This window comes from Meriones unguiculatus, chromosome 11, assembly GCF_030254825.1.
Source record: "Meriones unguiculatus strain TT.TT164.6M chromosome 11, Bangor_MerUng_6.1, whole genome shotgun sequence".
In the NCBI taxonomy this organism is placed as follows: domain Eukaryota; kingdom Metazoa; phylum Chordata; class Mammalia; order Rodentia; family Muridae; genus Meriones; species Meriones unguiculatus.
Window position 1 is genome coordinate 12,213,803 of NC_083359.1, and position 17,129 is coordinate 12,230,931.

General features: G+C 52.9%; 1 protein-coding gene across 1 annotated transcript in view; it reads left to right on the top strand.

The window, feature by feature from the left end:
* Obscn (obscurin, cytoskeletal calmodulin and titin-interacting RhoGEF) overlaps positions 1–17,129 on the top strand; it is a 135,673-nt gene that overhangs the window by 47,349 nt on the left and 71,195 nt on the right. Inside the window, exons 17-35 of the mRNA XM_060363650.1 lie at positions 239–517; positions 661–927; positions 1,053–1,322; positions 2,158–2,424; positions 2,740–3,006; positions 3,162–3,271; positions 3,370–3,523; positions 4,043–4,204; positions 4,290–4,394; positions 4,730–4,996; positions 5,244–5,513; positions 6,069–6,335; positions 6,437–6,703; positions 6,787–7,053; positions 11,083–11,355; positions 12,351–12,617; positions 12,791–13,057; positions 15,525–15,797; positions 16,256–16,522. Coding sequence (XP_060219633.1) covers positions 239–517; positions 661–927; positions 1,053–1,322; positions 2,158–2,424; positions 2,740–3,006; positions 3,162–3,271; positions 3,370–3,523; positions 4,043–4,204; positions 4,290–4,394; positions 4,730–4,996; positions 5,244–5,513; positions 6,069–6,335; positions 6,437–6,703; positions 6,787–7,053; positions 11,083–11,355; positions 12,351–12,617; positions 12,791–13,057; positions 15,525–15,797; positions 16,256–16,522 — 4,566 coding nt within the window. The remainder of the gene's footprint in view (positions 1–238; positions 518–660; positions 928–1,052; positions 1,323–2,157; positions 2,425–2,739; positions 3,007–3,161; positions 3,272–3,369; positions 3,524–4,042; positions 4,205–4,289; positions 4,395–4,729; positions 4,997–5,243; positions 5,514–6,068; positions 6,336–6,436; positions 6,704–6,786; positions 7,054–11,082; positions 11,356–12,350; positions 12,618–12,790; positions 13,058–15,524; positions 15,798–16,255; positions 16,523–17,129) is intronic.

Sequence of the window (17,129 nt, forward strand, 5' to 3'; positions counted from 1 at the left end):
CATCCCAGGCCAGGTCAGTCATGCTCTGAGGTGCTAGCTTCCTCCTCTTCCATGCCAGGCTGGCCTGCGGACTGAGGTCCCCCTGGAAGGCAGGCCTCCTGGGTTCTTCATTAGGATGGTGCTGGTGATGATATGTCCTTGCTGGCTCGACAGAACGGCAGCAGCCAGCGCTCGCCATTGTTGGAGAGTGGTGTGCTGATCCTTACTCACATGCCTCCTTACTTCTCCTCACAACCAGAGCCAGAGCCCCAGATTCCAGAGAGACCCAGCCGCAGGGAGCCCCTGGTGGTCAAGGAGCATGAGAACATTGTCCTGACTGCCACACTGGCTGCCCCCTCTGCGGCTGCTGTGACCTGGCTCAAAGACGGCGTGGAGATTCGCCGCAGTAAGCGGCATGAGGCCACCAGTCTGGGTGATACCCACACCCTAACTGTGAGAGGGGCACAGGTGCTTGACAGTGCTATCTACAGCTGCCGTGTTGGCGAGGAGGGTCAGGACTTCCCGGTGCAGGTGGAAGGTAAGCAGAGGCTGGGTCTCCATCAGGGTCCCTATGTCTGCCCCAAAGACTAGTGGGCAGTGTCCCACAGTAGGCCCAGAGCGGGCCTCAGGGCACGCGGCCATCTGCACAGGGCACTGGCTGACACTTTCTTCTACCCTCAGAGGTGGCCACCAAGTTCTCCAAACCCCTGGAGCCTGTCGAGGGGGAGCTGGGAGGCACTGTGAAGCTGGTCTGTGAGCTGAGCCCGGAGCAGGCTGAGGTTGTGTGGCGCTGCGGGAGCACGCAGCTTCGGGAGGGCAAGCGCTTCCGAATGACCACTGAGGGGCCTAGGCGCACACTGACTGTGTCCGGCCTGCGAGAGGACGACGCCGAGGAGTATGTGTGTGAGAGCCGTGATGACCGCACCAGCGCACGGCTCACCGTCAAAGGTACCCGTGGGTGAGCTAAGGTGGCTTCCTGGGGGAGACGTCCTCCCACGTGCCTGTCTGGTAGTGGTGGTGGGGTCTCTGTGGAGCCTCTCCCGCAGCCTCTTATGCAGACTTTCCCCCTGCAGTTCCCCGAGTGGTCAAGTTTACCTCCGGGTTGAGCGCCGTGGTAGCAGAGGAGGGCCAAGAGGCCACCTTCCAGTGTGTCGTGTCTCCCAGCGATGCAGCAGTCCTCTGGTACAAGGATGGCACCCAGCTGCAGCCCAGCGAGAAGTTTGTGATGGCGCGGAGTGGGGCTAGCTACAGCCTTACCATCACAGGCTTGACCCTGGAGGATGCTGGCCACGTCAAGGTGGAGGCTGAGGGTGCCTCATCTTCTGCCGCCCTCCGGGTCCGAGGTGAGCTGGTGGCTAGCAGGACTTTCAGGCTGTCCCATGGCTCCCTGCAAGAGCTGCCCTTCCCTCCCTGCAAGGTAGCCCCATATTGTCCGCTTGCATCAGGCTAGTCTGGTTGATCTTGGTGGGGGACGTGAACTCTGTCAGCTATGGACAGAGGTGATTTGGGGGAAGGACCAGGTAGCTTCTCTTTACATGTACTTGGCAGGGGAGGGGGATAAGGTTGAGACAATCCAGAGAGACCGCTTTCTGGAGGGGGTGGTCTCTGGCTGAGTCTGCGATGGCAAAGCAGGAGGGAGGCTGGCGGCTAGTGCGCTTAAAAAGCAGGAGGCATGGGTGTGCTTCGAGAGCCAGGACTTTACCGAGGAAGCAGTGGGCATGGCTGGCTCTTGAGTGTGGGAGTGATGAAGATGGGTGTACCTCCCAGGGGAGGGGTCATGAGGGGACAGCTAGGCCCTCGCTGGAGCCTTTGTCCTCCCCATATAGCTTAACATGAGCAAGAGTCCTTGGGCCTTGTTAAAGGGCAGACAATGGGAGAGTTGCTGAGGGCTTGTGGAGTGGTCCTACCAGATGCTGAAGGCTGTTGATGGTATCTGGCCATAGTTGGGAGTCCAGGGCAGATGATTGAGGCAGCAGACTTTGGGAGGGGACTGGAGAAGAAAGAGCCTTAGCTTCTCCTCATAAAAATGTACCTATATAAGGTGTGCAGTTGAGGCTGTGCTAGAAGTGGGACCCCTCATGTGGTAAGGCAATCTGGGCCTAGACTCAGGCTGGTCCAGGAGTGGGGCTTGGGCAAGCCCAAAGTGGTCACCATGACCTCTGGCCTTCTGTGTCTCAGAAGCACCAGTCCTCTTCAAAAAGAAGCTCGAGCCACAGACGGTGGAGGAGAGAAGCTCTGTGACACTGGAGGTGGAGCTGACACGCCCCTGGCCTGAGGTGAAGTGGACACGGAATGCCGCCGTCCTGGCACCCAGCGAGAACGTGGAGATCCACGCCGAGGGTGTTCGGCACCGCCTGGTGCTGCGCAGTGTGGGCTTTGCTGACCGGGGCTTCTTCGGCTGTGAGACACCAGATGACAAGACTCAGGCCAAGCTCAATGTAGAAAGTAAGGCTGGGGTTGGCGCTTACGGGGGACCCCTCCAGGAGTGGGAGAGGTGGCCTTGTGTTGGCTGTGAGGAGAGTCAGGCAAGGGGATCCAAGGAGGGAAGAGATGCAGGGGCATGCAAAGGGTCAGGCCCTGGGGGTCAGCTGGCATTGAAGTTGAGCTGGTGAAGGTGGTGACTGGGGGCTACTGCCCGGACCCTTCCCCTGCTCTGTGGCCTCCAGGGTGGTGAACTGAACTCTCACCTTGGTCTGAGTCCTGGCTGGTTGGAGGGTCTCACCTCGCTAGCTCACTGGCTCACTAGAGGCCCTCCGACAGTGCGGCAGGTCCGGCTGGTTCGAGGTTTGCAGGCGGTGGAGGCTAAAGAACAGGGCACGGCCTCCATGGATGTGGAACTGTCCCACGCTGATGTGGAGGGCAGCTGGACTCGAGATGGCCTGAGACTTCAGCCTGGGCCCACATGCCACCTGGCTGTGCGAGGCCCCATCCACATCCTCACACTCTCGAAGCTTCGGCCACAGGACAGCGGGCTGGTGGCCTTCAGGGCTGAGGGGGTGCACACGTCTGCACGGCTCGTAGTCACTGGTGAGTAGGTGAGGGTTGGCAGCCCCACTCCAGAGCACACCTATTTCAGTTCCCTAAGTGGTCCAGGGAGGCAGACGGGACCAGGGGGAAAGGGGAACCGCCTTATCTGAAACTACCTCCTAATCCACGTCTTCCTTCCCTACCTCCTGTCTCAGAGTTGCCCGTGAGCTTCACCCGACTGCTGCAGGACGTGGTGGCCACTCAGAAAGAGAAGGTGACCCTGGAATGTGAGTTGTCGCGGCCAGTGGATGTGCGCTGGCTGAAGGTAGTTCTCTCTCCTCTCTGCTTTTTCCCGTGGGCATCCAGGAGGCGAACCTTCTCCCGGGCCACTCTAGGGCCTGACCAGTCCTCTCTGCCCTTCAGGATGGCACGGAGCTGCGGGCAGGCAAGGCCATGGGCATCGTGGCCCAGGGAACCTGCAGGAGTCTCGTTATCTACCGCTGCGAGACTGCGGACCAGGGTGTCTACCTGTGTGATGCTGTCGATGCTCAGACCTCTGCTTCTCTGAAGGTGCAAGGTGAGCTCTGGGCAGGGTGGGCGGGGAAAACTGCAGGTGTGAGTGAGTGCTTCCCCAAGCCTGACTGCGAGCTGGTGATGTGATGGGAGTACCCTAGGCTTCTGGGCATGGCAGTTGTCTTAGTCAGCTTTCTGTTGCTGTGAAGAGACAGCATGACCACAGAAACGCTTACAAAGGAAAGCATGTCATCAGGGTTTGCTGATGAAGTTCAGAGGCTTAGTCCGTCGTCATCATGGCGGCAAGTGTGGCATACAGGCAGATATGGTGCTGGAGAAGTAGCTTGAGCGTTCTACATCGGGATCTACAAGCAGCAGGAAGAGAGAGAGAGAGAGAGAGACAGACAGACAGACAGACAGACAGACAGACAGACTGGGCCTGGCATGAACATTTGAAATCCCAAAGCCCACCTCAATGACACACTTCCTCCAGCAAGGCCAGTGCCTAAGCATTCAACTATACAAGCCTATGGGTGCTGTTCTTATTCAGACCACCACAATGGCCGTCTCTCTCCTCCCCCAGGCCGCAGTGTTCAGATTGTGAAGCCGCTGGAGGATGTGGAGGTGATGGAGAAGGAGGGTGCCACATTCTCCTGTGAGGTGTCCCATGACGAGGTCCCCGGCCTGTGGTTCCGAGAGTCCACTAAGCTACGGCCCAGCGACAACGTGCGCATCCGGCAGGAAGGTGAGAGGGCAGGAGGGGGCTGGGGCACAGAGCGGGCGGGGTCCCAGGCTACCTCCCGCTCTCTCTGAGTGTCCCATGTCTCCAGGAAGGACATACACTCTTATCTTCCGGAGGGTACTGGCAGAAGACTCGGGGGAGATCAAGTTTGTAGCTGAAAATGCAGAATCAAGAGCCTGCCTTCGAGTGAAAGGTGAGGAGGGCTGAGGGCGGGGCAGGGACTGCACGTGCTGAGCCTGGCCTCAGAGAGCTGGCCTGCCACAGAGGGTAACAGGGATTCAGGAAGGAAAGAGCGAGTGTGGTCTCCTGGGGGTGGGGAGGAAGGGGTGCAAGGGCTTCAAGCTGGTGTCAGTTGTACCAGCAGATTTTAGGTTAGCCCCGGGCGGGACACTTGACTTGGCCACCTGCTGACCCCGGTGGAAGGCATGGGCTATTGGTCTGGAGTAGAGGTCAGTCTTTTGGCTCCTAGGAGATTGCCAAGGCAAAGCTTCAAGTCACCATCCTGACCCCACCTGACTGTGTCCACAGAGCTGCCCGTGACCCTCCTGCGCCCACTTCGGGACAAGATTGCCATGGAAAAACACCGCGGTGTGCTTGAGTGCCAGGTGTCCCGGGCCAGTGCCCAGGTGCGGTGGTTCAAGGGCGGAGTCGAGCTGCAGCCCGGGCCCAAGTATGAGGTGGTCAGCGACGGCCTCTACCGAAAGCTGGTCATCAATGACGCGCAGCCTGAGGACGAAGACACCTACACCTGTGATGCCGGCGATGTCAAGACCAGTGCCCAGTTCTTCGTGGAGGGTATGGGAGAAAGTGTGGACAGTCCTGGGGTGGGGGTGGGGCGGGGAGGATTTGTGCTTTCTGTGGCTTGCTCTGGAGATTTTTGAAGGCTGCCACCTCTCACAGGGGTCTGAGTGGGAACACTCAGGCGACCGGGGAAGATGCTAGCTACATGGTAGGGAGAGGTAAGAAGGAACGTACAACGTGCAGGAGGGGGAGACTGGTCCCTCTTGTAGGGCCCTACTGGTGACCAGCCCCCCATCCACAGAGCAATCCATCACTATTGTGCGGGGCCTAAAGGACATGACAGTGATGGAGCCTGCCCCTGCCTGGTTTGAATGTGAGACCTCCATCCCCTCTGTGAGGCCACCCAAGTGGCTCCTCGGTAAGACTGTGCTACAGGCAGGGCCCAACGTGGGTCTGGAGCAAGACGGTACTGTGCACCGGCTGACCCTACACAAGACCTGCTCTACCATGACTGGACCCGTGCATTTCACCATCGGCAAGTCCCGCTCCTCCGCCCAGCTTGTGGTCTCAGGTTAGCCTACAGTGTGGGTCAACCCTGAGGGTGGACACGGCTCAGGGGTGTGGGTGGCCGCAGTCTAGGGCCATGGGTGGACGTGGCTTGGAGCTGTGGTTTGCTATGCCTCAGGGTCTTGTAAGTTGGAGGCAGACAGGGAATGCCACAGCAGGACATAGGAAGAGTGACCAGGCATCAGTGGTCCGTGCCAAAGTAACCATGCTTGGGCTCAAGGCTCTGGGTGGACACTGCTCAGTGGCTTGACGGAGTGTGTGGCAGAACACGGGCAGAGGGTAGCACAGGGGTGGGCTTAGTGACAGCTGGCACGGGGGCCAGGGCTGTGACCAGAGGCCTGACAAGCACGGCAGGGCTATGAGCCAGGGCAGTGAGACAGTATGTGTTGGCTGAGACAGAGGTGTGTGCTAGCAGTGAGGGGCATGTGAAGCACACCCCCAAAAGAGAGGGCCAGGCACGTGAGGGGGGCTGTGGATGCAAGTGGCTTGGAGCCTGGGATGGGCAGGGTGGTCTGGTCTCTTGTGGTTCCCATCTCTGCCTTTGCTCTGTTCTCTCTAGACATCCCAGTGGTCCTGACGCGGCCACTGGAGCCCAAAGCAGGGCGCGAGCAGCAGTCGGTCGTCTTGTCCTGTGACTTCAGGCCAGCCCCCAAGGCTGTGCAGTGGTACAAGGAGAACACACCTCTGGCCCCGTCGGAAAAGTTCAAGATGGCGCTGGAGGGCCAGATGGCAGAGCTGCGCATACTCCGGCTCACCCCGGCCGATGCTGGAGTCTACCGGTGCCAGGCGGGTAGTGCCCAGAGCAGTGCCGAGGTTACCGTGGAAGGTAGAGATCTGGTTAGGAGGAGGGAGCAGTGGACCCCGCTCCAGGGCAGCGGGGGAGGTGAGTGACAGCACAGTACTGAGGCGCTTGTGTGTGCCGTGCAGCCCGGGAGGTGACGGTGACTAAGCCACTGCAAGATGCTGAAGCAGTGGAGGAAGGCCGGGTCTGCTTCTCATGCGAGCTGTCCCACAAGGACGAGGACGTCGAATGGTCACTCAACGGGACACCCCTGTACAACGACAGCTTCCATGAGATCAGCCATGAGGGCTGTCTCCACACACTGGTGCTGAAGAGCGTCCGGCAGGCTGACGCAGGCACCGTGCGCGCCACCTCCCCTAAGGTGTCAGTGTCTGCCCGGCTGGCGGTCAGAGGTGAGAAGTCCTGTGGAGCCTGTGGGTTGCCCTCCCCCTGGGTGGGCGTGGGCGCCCCTTACCAGCCCATGCCATTCCTCCAGCAAAGCCAGTGGTGTTCCTGAAAGCCCTGGATGACGTGGCTGCCGAAGAGCGTGGCACACTCACCCTGCAATGCGAGGTCTCAGACCCTGGGGCACGCGTGGTTTGGCGCAAAGACGGGGTGGAGCTGGGTCCCGGTGACAAGTACGACCTCCTACGCACAGCGGGCACTCGGAGCCTTACAGTACATGACCTGAGCCAGGAGGACGCCGGGCTGTACACCTGTCACGTGGGCGGTGAGGAAACCCAGTCCAGGGTCAGTGTGCACGGTGAGTGGCCAGGGCCTTTGTGCAGTGTTGTAGTTAATAAAATGGGTGTTGGGCTAAATAATACTTATTATTTGCCCTACCATTGTTGCGGTGTTATCATCGAAGCCGCTATCACAAACAGTAAGACACAGATACCTGTTAAATTTTATAATTGCCTTATTTACCTTGTGCTGGGCAGATATTTCACCTATGCTGTCTTGCTGTCCTCATCACCCACCTCCCGGTCTCATCTGATGCCTTAATCCTCTTCATCTGGTCTACCTTCTGTCCATAATCTCACAAATACTTGCTTTTATTCTTCATCCGGGCCTTTCCATGTCATTATTGGAGTCCTTTTTCCCGCCCACGTGTTTCCTTCTCCACGTTAACCCATCGTGGCATTCCCCTTCCTTCTCTTTTCTCATCTTTTCTCTCATTTTCTGTGATTCTTTTGAACCCAAGGCCCAGGAACCTTAGCCACGCCTACCCCATTCTGCCCTACCCAGGTTTCAGGCCTTTAATCAACCAATCCGGTATGATGTCTTAGGCAGGTTTACACAACAAGGATAGGTGTATCCAGGCAGGAACCAGCGCTTGAGGGCCAGTAATCAGCATCAAAGTACAAGCCTCAGACCAACCCCCAACAATTCCTGTTTTCTGCCTAAATAAAAAGGCCATTTTTTTATACAGTAAGAATAATTATGAAACAATTATAAAAACCAATAGGTAAATGTATTTGGCAATCTTGAGGAAAATATCTATCCTATCTATGAGTGTCTAACCTAAAAACATCTATTTAGACCTAAAACATCTTTTTAATTCCTAAGCAACTAAACTAACTGTAAAGCTATGACTATCTGGTCTTTAATCTCATCAGAGACTTGAGAAGGAATAAAATCAGTTATCTGAGTAAATAGGAAGTACATGTTAGCAGCCTCCAAAAAAAAAAAAAAAAAAAAAAAAAAAAAACAAACTTGACAGAGACAGTTTGTTGCCTGAACAACCACCCAAAACTCTTTATAGTGTTGGAGCATCATCTTCAGCCTTCTGGCTCAGTACCTCTGACGGACATATATGTGAAGCAGGAACTGTTTAGGACTTGCTTACCCTGTCTTGGCAGAGTTTGGCAGTTGACTTGGCCTGCATTTGAGCTTGCCCATTTTAGGCAGAATTCTGTCTGTCGTAAAGTGAGGGCATTTTTTTCCCCCCAAGTGGCTGGCTTGCCACATTTGAAGCCATCTCCATATGGAGGTTCTTTGATATTCATCATCTTTTTTGAGGCAGGCTGGGGTTGCTGTCAGGAGACAACATGTCTAATTGTCAAAGAATCCTTAAAATAAAAAATAAAAAAACATTTTTAAATGCCATGTTCTGTAGGTCTTTGAGGTCTCTGTAGGTCTCTGAAGACTTATTTATTTTTATATAATTTATCTACCTATAGAATCATATCTATCTGTTAAACCTAGGGTATATATTTCTGTAATAAATTAGACTAATGTTTTGCATGACCATGAGTTGATTCACCTGCATTACCTAATATTCTAAACAGCTTATAATAAAAAATTTTAAAATATTGGAAGTAAACCTTAAATTTGTATCAATATATCAAAAAGTATCAAAATAAACTTATTTTTGCACCAATATACAAAATCTTATACAATGAGTTAAAAATTTGAGAATTTTTATTTGAGAATGTAATTTGAGAATAACAAATAAAGCCTTAAGTTGAGGAGTAGATTCAATAATCTACCATATGTCTTATTATTCCTATAAGATATTTCTTTATTCACCTTTCTTTTCAACCCTTTTCTCCTTATCTAAGAAAGAAAGAGAAAAGAGAAATCCCTGAATCTAACTTTGTCTTCTCTCTGAATAAGACCATTACTAACTTATAACAACTCCCAATGACAATAAACATCCATATCCCAAGAAGACAACCAAGAACCTACCCAGCTCCCCTTAAAAGAAATGGGGTGTCAATCATGTTTTTTTTTCTAGCTGATTTTGAGGGTGAAGGAATCATATTTGGGGTCCCAAAGGAAATTGGGAAAAATGGGTAAGTAAGCTAGGATTAACATTTGTGGTCCAGTCTCTAAATGTTGAGGAATTCCAGGTTTAATAGAAGGCCTATTTGGAACAGTCTGAAATGCTGGACCAATTAAAACCAGCAGCTTTCTTTGAAGCTGTTTTGGGAGGAGGCTTTGATGAGCAAAAGCAACTAAAGCAGCTGAGGCTGGAACAAACAAAATGCTGGGACATGCAAGATGCTGGGACACATGTGTCAAGAGTATCAGCACGGTGGGAGGATGAATCCAGAGTCTCCAGTATCCGGTTCTTTTGTTCTGAAAGCATCTAATTTCTCACAAGCATTATACAGCCCTCAAACTATAAATGTATGAGATGTGCAGGAGGCACAGATCAATTAAGAATGTTTCTCTGCTCTTTGTATGAGCAGAAGAAAGACAACTGTAAATCTTTATTCATGCCACATGAAGAGGTGGCATGAACGTGTCATGGGGATTTTGGAGCCAACAAAAATTAGTGACTATGCATAGACATCCATGGCCCAGTCAGTTTCAAAGCTATTTCCATGTAGTGGCATCAGCAATATAAGTTACCTGTTTGTTTTATTTTGACCTCCCTCAAAGAGGTCACTTTTATTTTATTTTGACCTCCCTCAAAGAGGTCACTTTTATCTTTGAAAAGAGATCTTTGAAAAGAGATTACTTTTATCTTTGAACATGTAGTCATGATAATGTTGAAATCGAAGCAAGGTTGTATAGACCTAAATATCCTCCTCTGGGCTCCTGGGCACTTGCTGTTTTAGCCAAGCTGCTATCTTTCTCCAGTGAGAAGGCCTCATGTTTAAAGAGACAAGCCAGTTGCCTAGAGCAGCAGAAAATACATTATCTTTTAAATAATTATGTTTAAGTTTACCCTAGGCACCTTATACCTATTTAGAGGTTTAGGCCTAGGTTTTTATATTTATTATGGCTATTTTTGTCCTATCCCCTTTTCTATATGGAATGGGCAGTTATGCCTTTATAGCCAAACTTTATATAAACTCCCTTCTATCTTTAAATGTACCCTAGGCATCTAGAACCTTGGTTTTTACATTTGTTGTGATGGTACTAGGTTCTTCCATCCAGAGGCTCCAGGCTGCTCTTCAATACTGAAAGGCTGTTCTGTATATTCAGAAGGTGCTAGAGAAGTTACATGTAGCACACAGAGCTCAGCGTAGGCCTTTGACGTTGATGGGCCAATGGACAATTGTCTATAGAACCTCACAGTGTGGGGCTGGTATGGGCCTATTCAGAGCCCTGATATTTGCTCTCTACTGTATAATGGGGTTGAGAGCAAATCAGCCAGGCATCAGTGGGGCACCAGGATGTAGGACTGGGAGAGGCAGCCTGAAAAAGGATCCCAGGTCAAGGGCAGATGTCCTATCCTGCAAGTGAACAGGCCCGTAGGCCATTTTGTTCCCATTCTTTACAGAGCCCCAGAAAGTCCTTAGGTTCATAGTTGCTTCCCAACTCGGCACTGTTATTTTAAAGAGGTAGGTCCCCTTGAACCTCTCTGGGCTTGGGCCGCCCCCCACTGTTCTGACTCAGGTCTAGCATCCTGGCTTAAAGGAGATAGGTTGCCAGCCTGTTCATTCGCGATCTCCCAGAGGCTCTGTGTCAGGGAGCACAGTGAGCATTTCATAGGGCCAGACTTGCTCTCTCTGGAAGAGGTCACTTATGGGCTCCTGTCCTCCCTCTCCTGGTGTTACAAGACAGTTAGAAATGTATAGGATGCTCCTTCTCTCAACCACTTTGATTGCATAGCTGTCAATCATGCAAACACCAGGCCATGCCAGCTTCAGGTTAGGATTTTGGTGCCAGTTTGGTGATGGCAGCCTTTGTCATCAAGTGTGGAGCTATGGACAGTGGGAAACTTGGCCCTGCAGCGTGATCTGGCCCCTTTCCCACTGCCTGGCATGAGGCCGCTACTGTTCCCTCAGGTTGACATCTGTGGGCTGACTGATGACCTGTTTCTTATGTCCCACAGATCTGCACGTGGGCATCACCAAGAGGTTAAAGACGGTGGAGGTGCTAGAGGGAGAGAGCTGCAGCTTTGAGTGTGTCCTGTCTCACGAGAGTGCCAGTGACCCAGCAGTGTGGACGGTCGGTGGGAAGACAGTGGGTACTTCTGGCCACTTCCGGGCCGTTCGGCAGGGCCGCAAATACACTCTGACGGTCAAAGATGCTGCTCCCAGTGATGCAGGAGAAGTGGTCTTCTCAGTGATGGGCCTCACATCCAAGGCCTCGCTCATCGTCAGAGGTGAGTGCTGTGGCTGGAGCCAGGGGCCTGACACTGTGAACTGGGGTACAGTTGAGCTGGGGTGCTTCTAGAATCCATCATCCTATCACAGTGGCAACTCAAAATATCTGTAGGGAGTGTTCGGGGGAGGGGGGAGTTGTTTTTCTAGAGCAAGCCCAAAATTCTGGTCTGTCTTTCATGGTCTGACTGGCCTCCATACAGTAGCTTCCTCAGCCAGTCTGACAGTTAAGCAGAGGCCAGGGAGGCTAGGAAGTAGCCACTGCAAATCTTACTGCTCATGGGTGGATCTGCTCAGGGGCCATCCCCTGGTTTAAGCCTTTAATGAGGTGCTTCTTAAGTCTCGCCATGACAGTGAGGGCTTCCAGCACTGCAGAGTCCTGATCATCTAGGAGTCTAAGGTCCCAAGGGTCAAGGGTTATAGGTTCTGTGGTTTTGATCCCAGAGAATACATGTTCCCAAATGCCTGTCTCTGTCCTCATCCTGGCCATGGCTGAGGCTATTTCTTTCTTCTTTTTTAAGTCTTAGTTTATCTTCCCTCATACAGTATATCCTGACCACAGCCTCCTCTCCTCCCACACCTCACAGTCCTCCTTCTCCACCTCCCCTCTCCCACATACCCGCTGCTCCTCCATTTCCCTTCAGAAAAGAGCAGGAATAGCAACCGAATACAGCATAACAAGATGCAATAAAACTAGTCACAAACCATCATATCAAGGCTGGATGAGGCAACACAGAAGGAGGACAAGGGTCCTAAGAGCAGGCAAAAGAGTCAGAATTAGCCCTACTCCCACTCTTAGGAGTCCAATAAAAACCCAAAATTAAACAACCACAACATACATGCAGAGGACCTAGCGCAGACTCATGCAAGCTCTGTGATTGTCACTTCAGGACTGAGGCCATTTCTAAGGGGTGGTTGCAGTGGCTATACAGCTAAGGCCATGGCTGGTTCTGTGGCCAAAGGTGTGCCTCATGGGAACCATCTCTGCTTATTTCAGAGAGGCCAGTGGACATCACAAAGCCCTTGGAGGACCAGCGGGCCACCCTCGGGGAGGATGTGATGTTAAGCTGTGAGCTGTCTAGGGCGGGCATCTCCGTGCGCTGGCTCAAAGATGGGAAGGCCATCCGAAAGAGTCAGAAGTACGACCTGCTCAGTGAGGGCACCCGGGCTGTGTTGGTTGTCCGCAAGGCCTCACTCAAGGATTCTGGAGAGTACACCTGTGAGACAGAAGCTTCCAAAAGTACTGCCAGGCTCCGTGTGGAAGGTAAGCACTCCGCACACCGCCCGGCCACAGTCTCCCCTGCAGCATGGCCTGGGGCCACCCCAGAGCCTCCGTTGGAGACCAGGTCAGCCTGTGTGTTCAGGTTGGGGGAACAGAGTCTGCGTGGTGATAGAAGCTTTACACCCTCATCCCTGCCTGTCTCGTCCCTCACCCAGAAAAGGCAAACCGGTTCACAGAGGAGCTGGCTGACCTGCAGGCGGAAGAGAAGGGCACAGCTGTGTTCACGTGCAAGACAGAGCACCCGGCATCGGTCGTGACCTGGCGCAAAGGCCTCCTGGAGCTGCGTGCCTCAGGGAAACATGTCCCCAACCAGGAGGGCTTGACCCTGAAGCTCACCATCAATGCCCTGGAGAGGACAGACAGTGACACTTACACCTGTGACATTGGCCAAGCCCGGACCCAGGCCCGGCTCCTCGTCCATGGTAAGGCAGCCCTCCCTTGCATGCTGCTCTTGGCTCCTTTACAGGTGTACTACGGGTCAGCTTTATCTGAAGTAGACTCTGGAGGCTCAGAAGTGCTTAGTCGTCAGGACTCAGCTTGCCCTTGCCCAGCCCAGCCTCAGTTTCTCTATGTCTAAGGCTTGAGCAGATCACCTGGGCATCTCAGGCTGTCCTAGAATGACCTTCTGTGAGGGAGCCAGTCTCCTGGCTTCACTTGTACAGTGGCTGCTTGCTGTGTGTTCTCATGGCATCAGGCCTGTGTGGAGGTCCAGGGCGTGTAGCGCCATTCCCCTCCAAAATGCAGAGTGAGAGCCTTTGTCCTCCGGTTAGTTAGGGAAGGAAAGTGGTGGCCAGCCTGGGTAGTAGGGATATGTCTTAGTACCAGAACAGAGCTGAGCCCGGTCCTCCAGACCACGGCCTTCAGCTAGCTCTGCAGTCCTGGGTTGGAGTCCTGGATGGGGTTTGCTGGAAGCCCCTCCCAAAGTCTGTCACCAGGAAATGACATTATTCATGTTTGTGAGGAGCCTCGGCATCATCGAGAGTTAGAAGCGTTTACCCTCCGTATTTGTGGGTTCCGCATCTTCAGAGCTAGCCCCTCACGTGATCAGAAACACGTGGAAAAAGAAGCTGTGTCCCAGTCGTTCAAGCGTTTGCTGTGCGGGCTCACGGACTCGGGTTTGCATCTTCTAGAGCCAATGTAAATGCAGGTGGTTGGGACCCACCTGCGATTTCTGCTCAGGATGGTGGAGATGGTAGATCTCAGAGCAATCCGGCTATCCAGGCCGGCCCTGTAGGGAGCTCTGGGCTTGATGGAGAGACCCTGCCTCACTGAGTTGGGCGAAAGAGCTATTAGGAAGATTCCCAGCATCAACTTCGATCCTGTAAATGTGTGTGCATGAGCAGTGCAAACATGCACGCATGCACACCCATGCGCATTGCACTCACAGATGAAAAGCAAAAGAAACTATGGGTGTGATGAGCACCGACTGTTTTCCTTCTCACGACTCCCCCATACAATACAGTGCATTGCTCTACCGAGTGCCTGCATTGTGTCCATTGTGTTGGCCACCAGAAACCAGTTATTTAAATTGTGCTGGCAGATGCATGCAGAGCGCAAATACTTCACCATTTTTCATAGGGGACCCCAGTGCCCTTGGATTTTGCTATCTGTGGGGTTCCAGATCAACTCTCCATCAAGACTGTGTGAGGTAGAGATAGGAGGAGCAGAATTTCACAATCACGGGAAGTTCAGGGCTAGCCTGGAATACACGAGCCCTTGTCTCAAAAAAGAAAATCAATGAAGTGTAGACCTTAAGTGTAAACCAGGCAGATGCCCACTGGCCTGTGGGCAGAGTAGAGCCATTCTTTGTGTGACAACCTACTGATGAGAGCCCTTTCTGTCTGTGCCATCCAATATCGGGGCTTTCGAGTGGAGCCCTACCTTCAAGGCGTTTGTGGGTGCAAATGTTCGTCTGTAGGATCCATGTCTCTCTACCATGCTTAATTCAGCAGCAAAACATTCTAGAAATGTACATATCCTATCACACGCGTGTATGTCTTGATGTGTGTTCGTGTGAGTGTAGGTATGTGAGGAGGCTAGAGGCCTTGTGTTCTCTGGTTCTGAACCTATAGGCGATGTGAATTGAACTAGGGTCCTCTGGAAGAGCAGCACATGCTTGAAACCACCAAGCCACCCCTCCAGGCCTCAGTTTAAATTTTAGTGTAGGCACAGTTCTCTGTATTTATTATAATTCATTATAATCTATTCGGTTCATTTGTAACATTTGTAGCCGTCTGTGGTAAGGTGAGATTGCTGGGTATGTGCCGGCAGCCTGTAGTGATCCCATACTTGAGCAGTCCTCATTTCTGCTTTCGGTGAGGCTTTAAGCTTTCCCTTGAGGTCTTTGAAATGTAAGTGTGCCAAGCCAGGCTTGGGAATGCAGATACCACAAATCTTTCACCTCTGTGGACGCTGGGAAGGGCCCCGATGGGGACAGGAAGGGAGAGTAGGCGAGTCTCTGCGGCACAGTAGGGTAACTGCGGCTTCTTTGCTTCCACCCGTCATCTTCAAGGTGAGGTAGACTGCAGTACGAATTGTACTGTTCCGTGAGCACTGCTGGAGTAAGCGGGTTGGAGAGCAGGCAGCCTATCTGTGAGCAAGCCCAGATCAGCATGACGGCAGGAGAGCCTGCATGAGCTTCAGCAGGCTGTGGGCCCTCCGCCAGCTTGGTAAAAGGACTTCAGAGGGGGATATAGGTTTGGGGTTCCGAGGCTGACTGCAAAGGACTACATGGCTCAGATCTGCCTTGAAGTTCCATTGATGGGGAGTAAAGTAGACTGCTTGATTATGGCCCCACCTGGGGTCTTGGGCGAAGCGGTTTCTCCTGGCAGCTAGCTGAGCCTGGCTAGCCTGGCTGCAGGAGCTCTGACTTGTCTGTTTGCCTGTCAGGCCAGAAAGTGCGAATTATCGAGGACCTAGAGGACACTGCCGTCCAGGAGGGCTCCTCTGCCAAGTTCTGCTGCCGTATCTCCCCCGCGGACTACAGCCCCGTGCACTGGTTCCTGGACAAGACCCCCTTGCACAGCAATGAGCTGAACGAGATCACTGTCCAGCCCGGAGGCTACCATGAGCTCACCCTGCGCCAGCTGGCACTCAAGGACTCAGGGACCGTCTACTTCGAGGCTGGTGACCAGCGGACCTCAGCTGCCCTGCGGGTGACTGGTGGGTTTTGTGTCTAAGGGCCATCCATGATGGGGACACTACATGGCCTAGAGAAGCCTCGAAGAGGAGTGGATAACAGCTCCTTCCTGAGCTCTCCCTGGTGCACAGTGTGGTCCTGGGGCTCATGGAGAGGCAAGATTAGTTGTCAATGGCAAGGGGGGGTCTCTCATCCCAGGGAGGTAGCCAATGGCATAAGGTCTCTTTTCTCAGGGAGCTGGTTTGGAAGACTGAGTTGGGTTCTTTCAGAATTAATTTCTGAATTCAGAATTTGTGGGTGATGTTATTGTGTCCAGAATGGAAACTCTGCAGAGCCTGTCTTGTGCCTTCAGCATATCTGTCTGGCTCCAGCCTAAGGGCAACAAGAAGATACTAGTCAAGGCATTGCATGGTCCATTGTGTGAGTCCTCTGATAGAGGTGCCAAAGTACCAAGTCCCTTTGGCTTTTCTCTATCCTCCAGAGAAGCCAAGTGTCTTCTCTCGGCCACTCGTGGATGTCACAGTCACAGAGGGAGAGGATACGACTCTTGTCTGTGAAACTACCACCCTGGAGAGTTCTGTGCGCTGGACCAAAGATGGGAAGACACTGAGGCCGTCTGCACGATGCCAGCTGAGCTATGAAGCCTGTCGGGCCCAGCTGGTCATCACTGGAACCACCCTACAAGATGGTGGGCGGTACAAGTGTGAGGTTGGCGGAGCCTCCAGCAGCTCCATTGTCAGGGTTCATGGTGAGTGCCAGATGGCCATGTTTGGGATAAGAATAAAAATATGTCCACACAGAGCAGGAGGTGGGTCCCCAGAGGCACTTCTGGTTCTTCTCCTCCACCTCTATCTGCCGTGTATGGCACTTGGCTTCCTTGTGTCTCAGCATCTCTACTGCCGCAGTAGTCTTCGGCCCTCTCTTGGTCTCCTAACCCTTGATCCTGCCCCATTCCTGACTTGGGTTTGGTGGACTCCCCTCCCCCCGAAGTCTCTCTTCCTGCCTGTGGGTTGACTAAACTAGCAGCACAGACAAGCAGCTTTTACAGCAGGAGTCTGTTGTCCACCTGTTGTGCAGAATGGAAGAGATCAAGGTGTTGACCTTGACTGGCCTCTAGGGGTCTGTCTTCCCGGCTTTCAGATACTATCTTCTCTGTGACCTCCCCGTCCCCCTCCCCACAAGCTTATTCCTCTCTAAGGGCTCACTCTAACAACTTTATCTCTTTAAAGTCCACAGTGTCAAACAATCACACACTGTGATGCCAAGTTAGGGCTTCAACATCTGAATTCATTTTTGGTGGAGGACATTTTGACTGTAACACATTGTCCTTATGTTTGACTGGTCCATGCCCACCT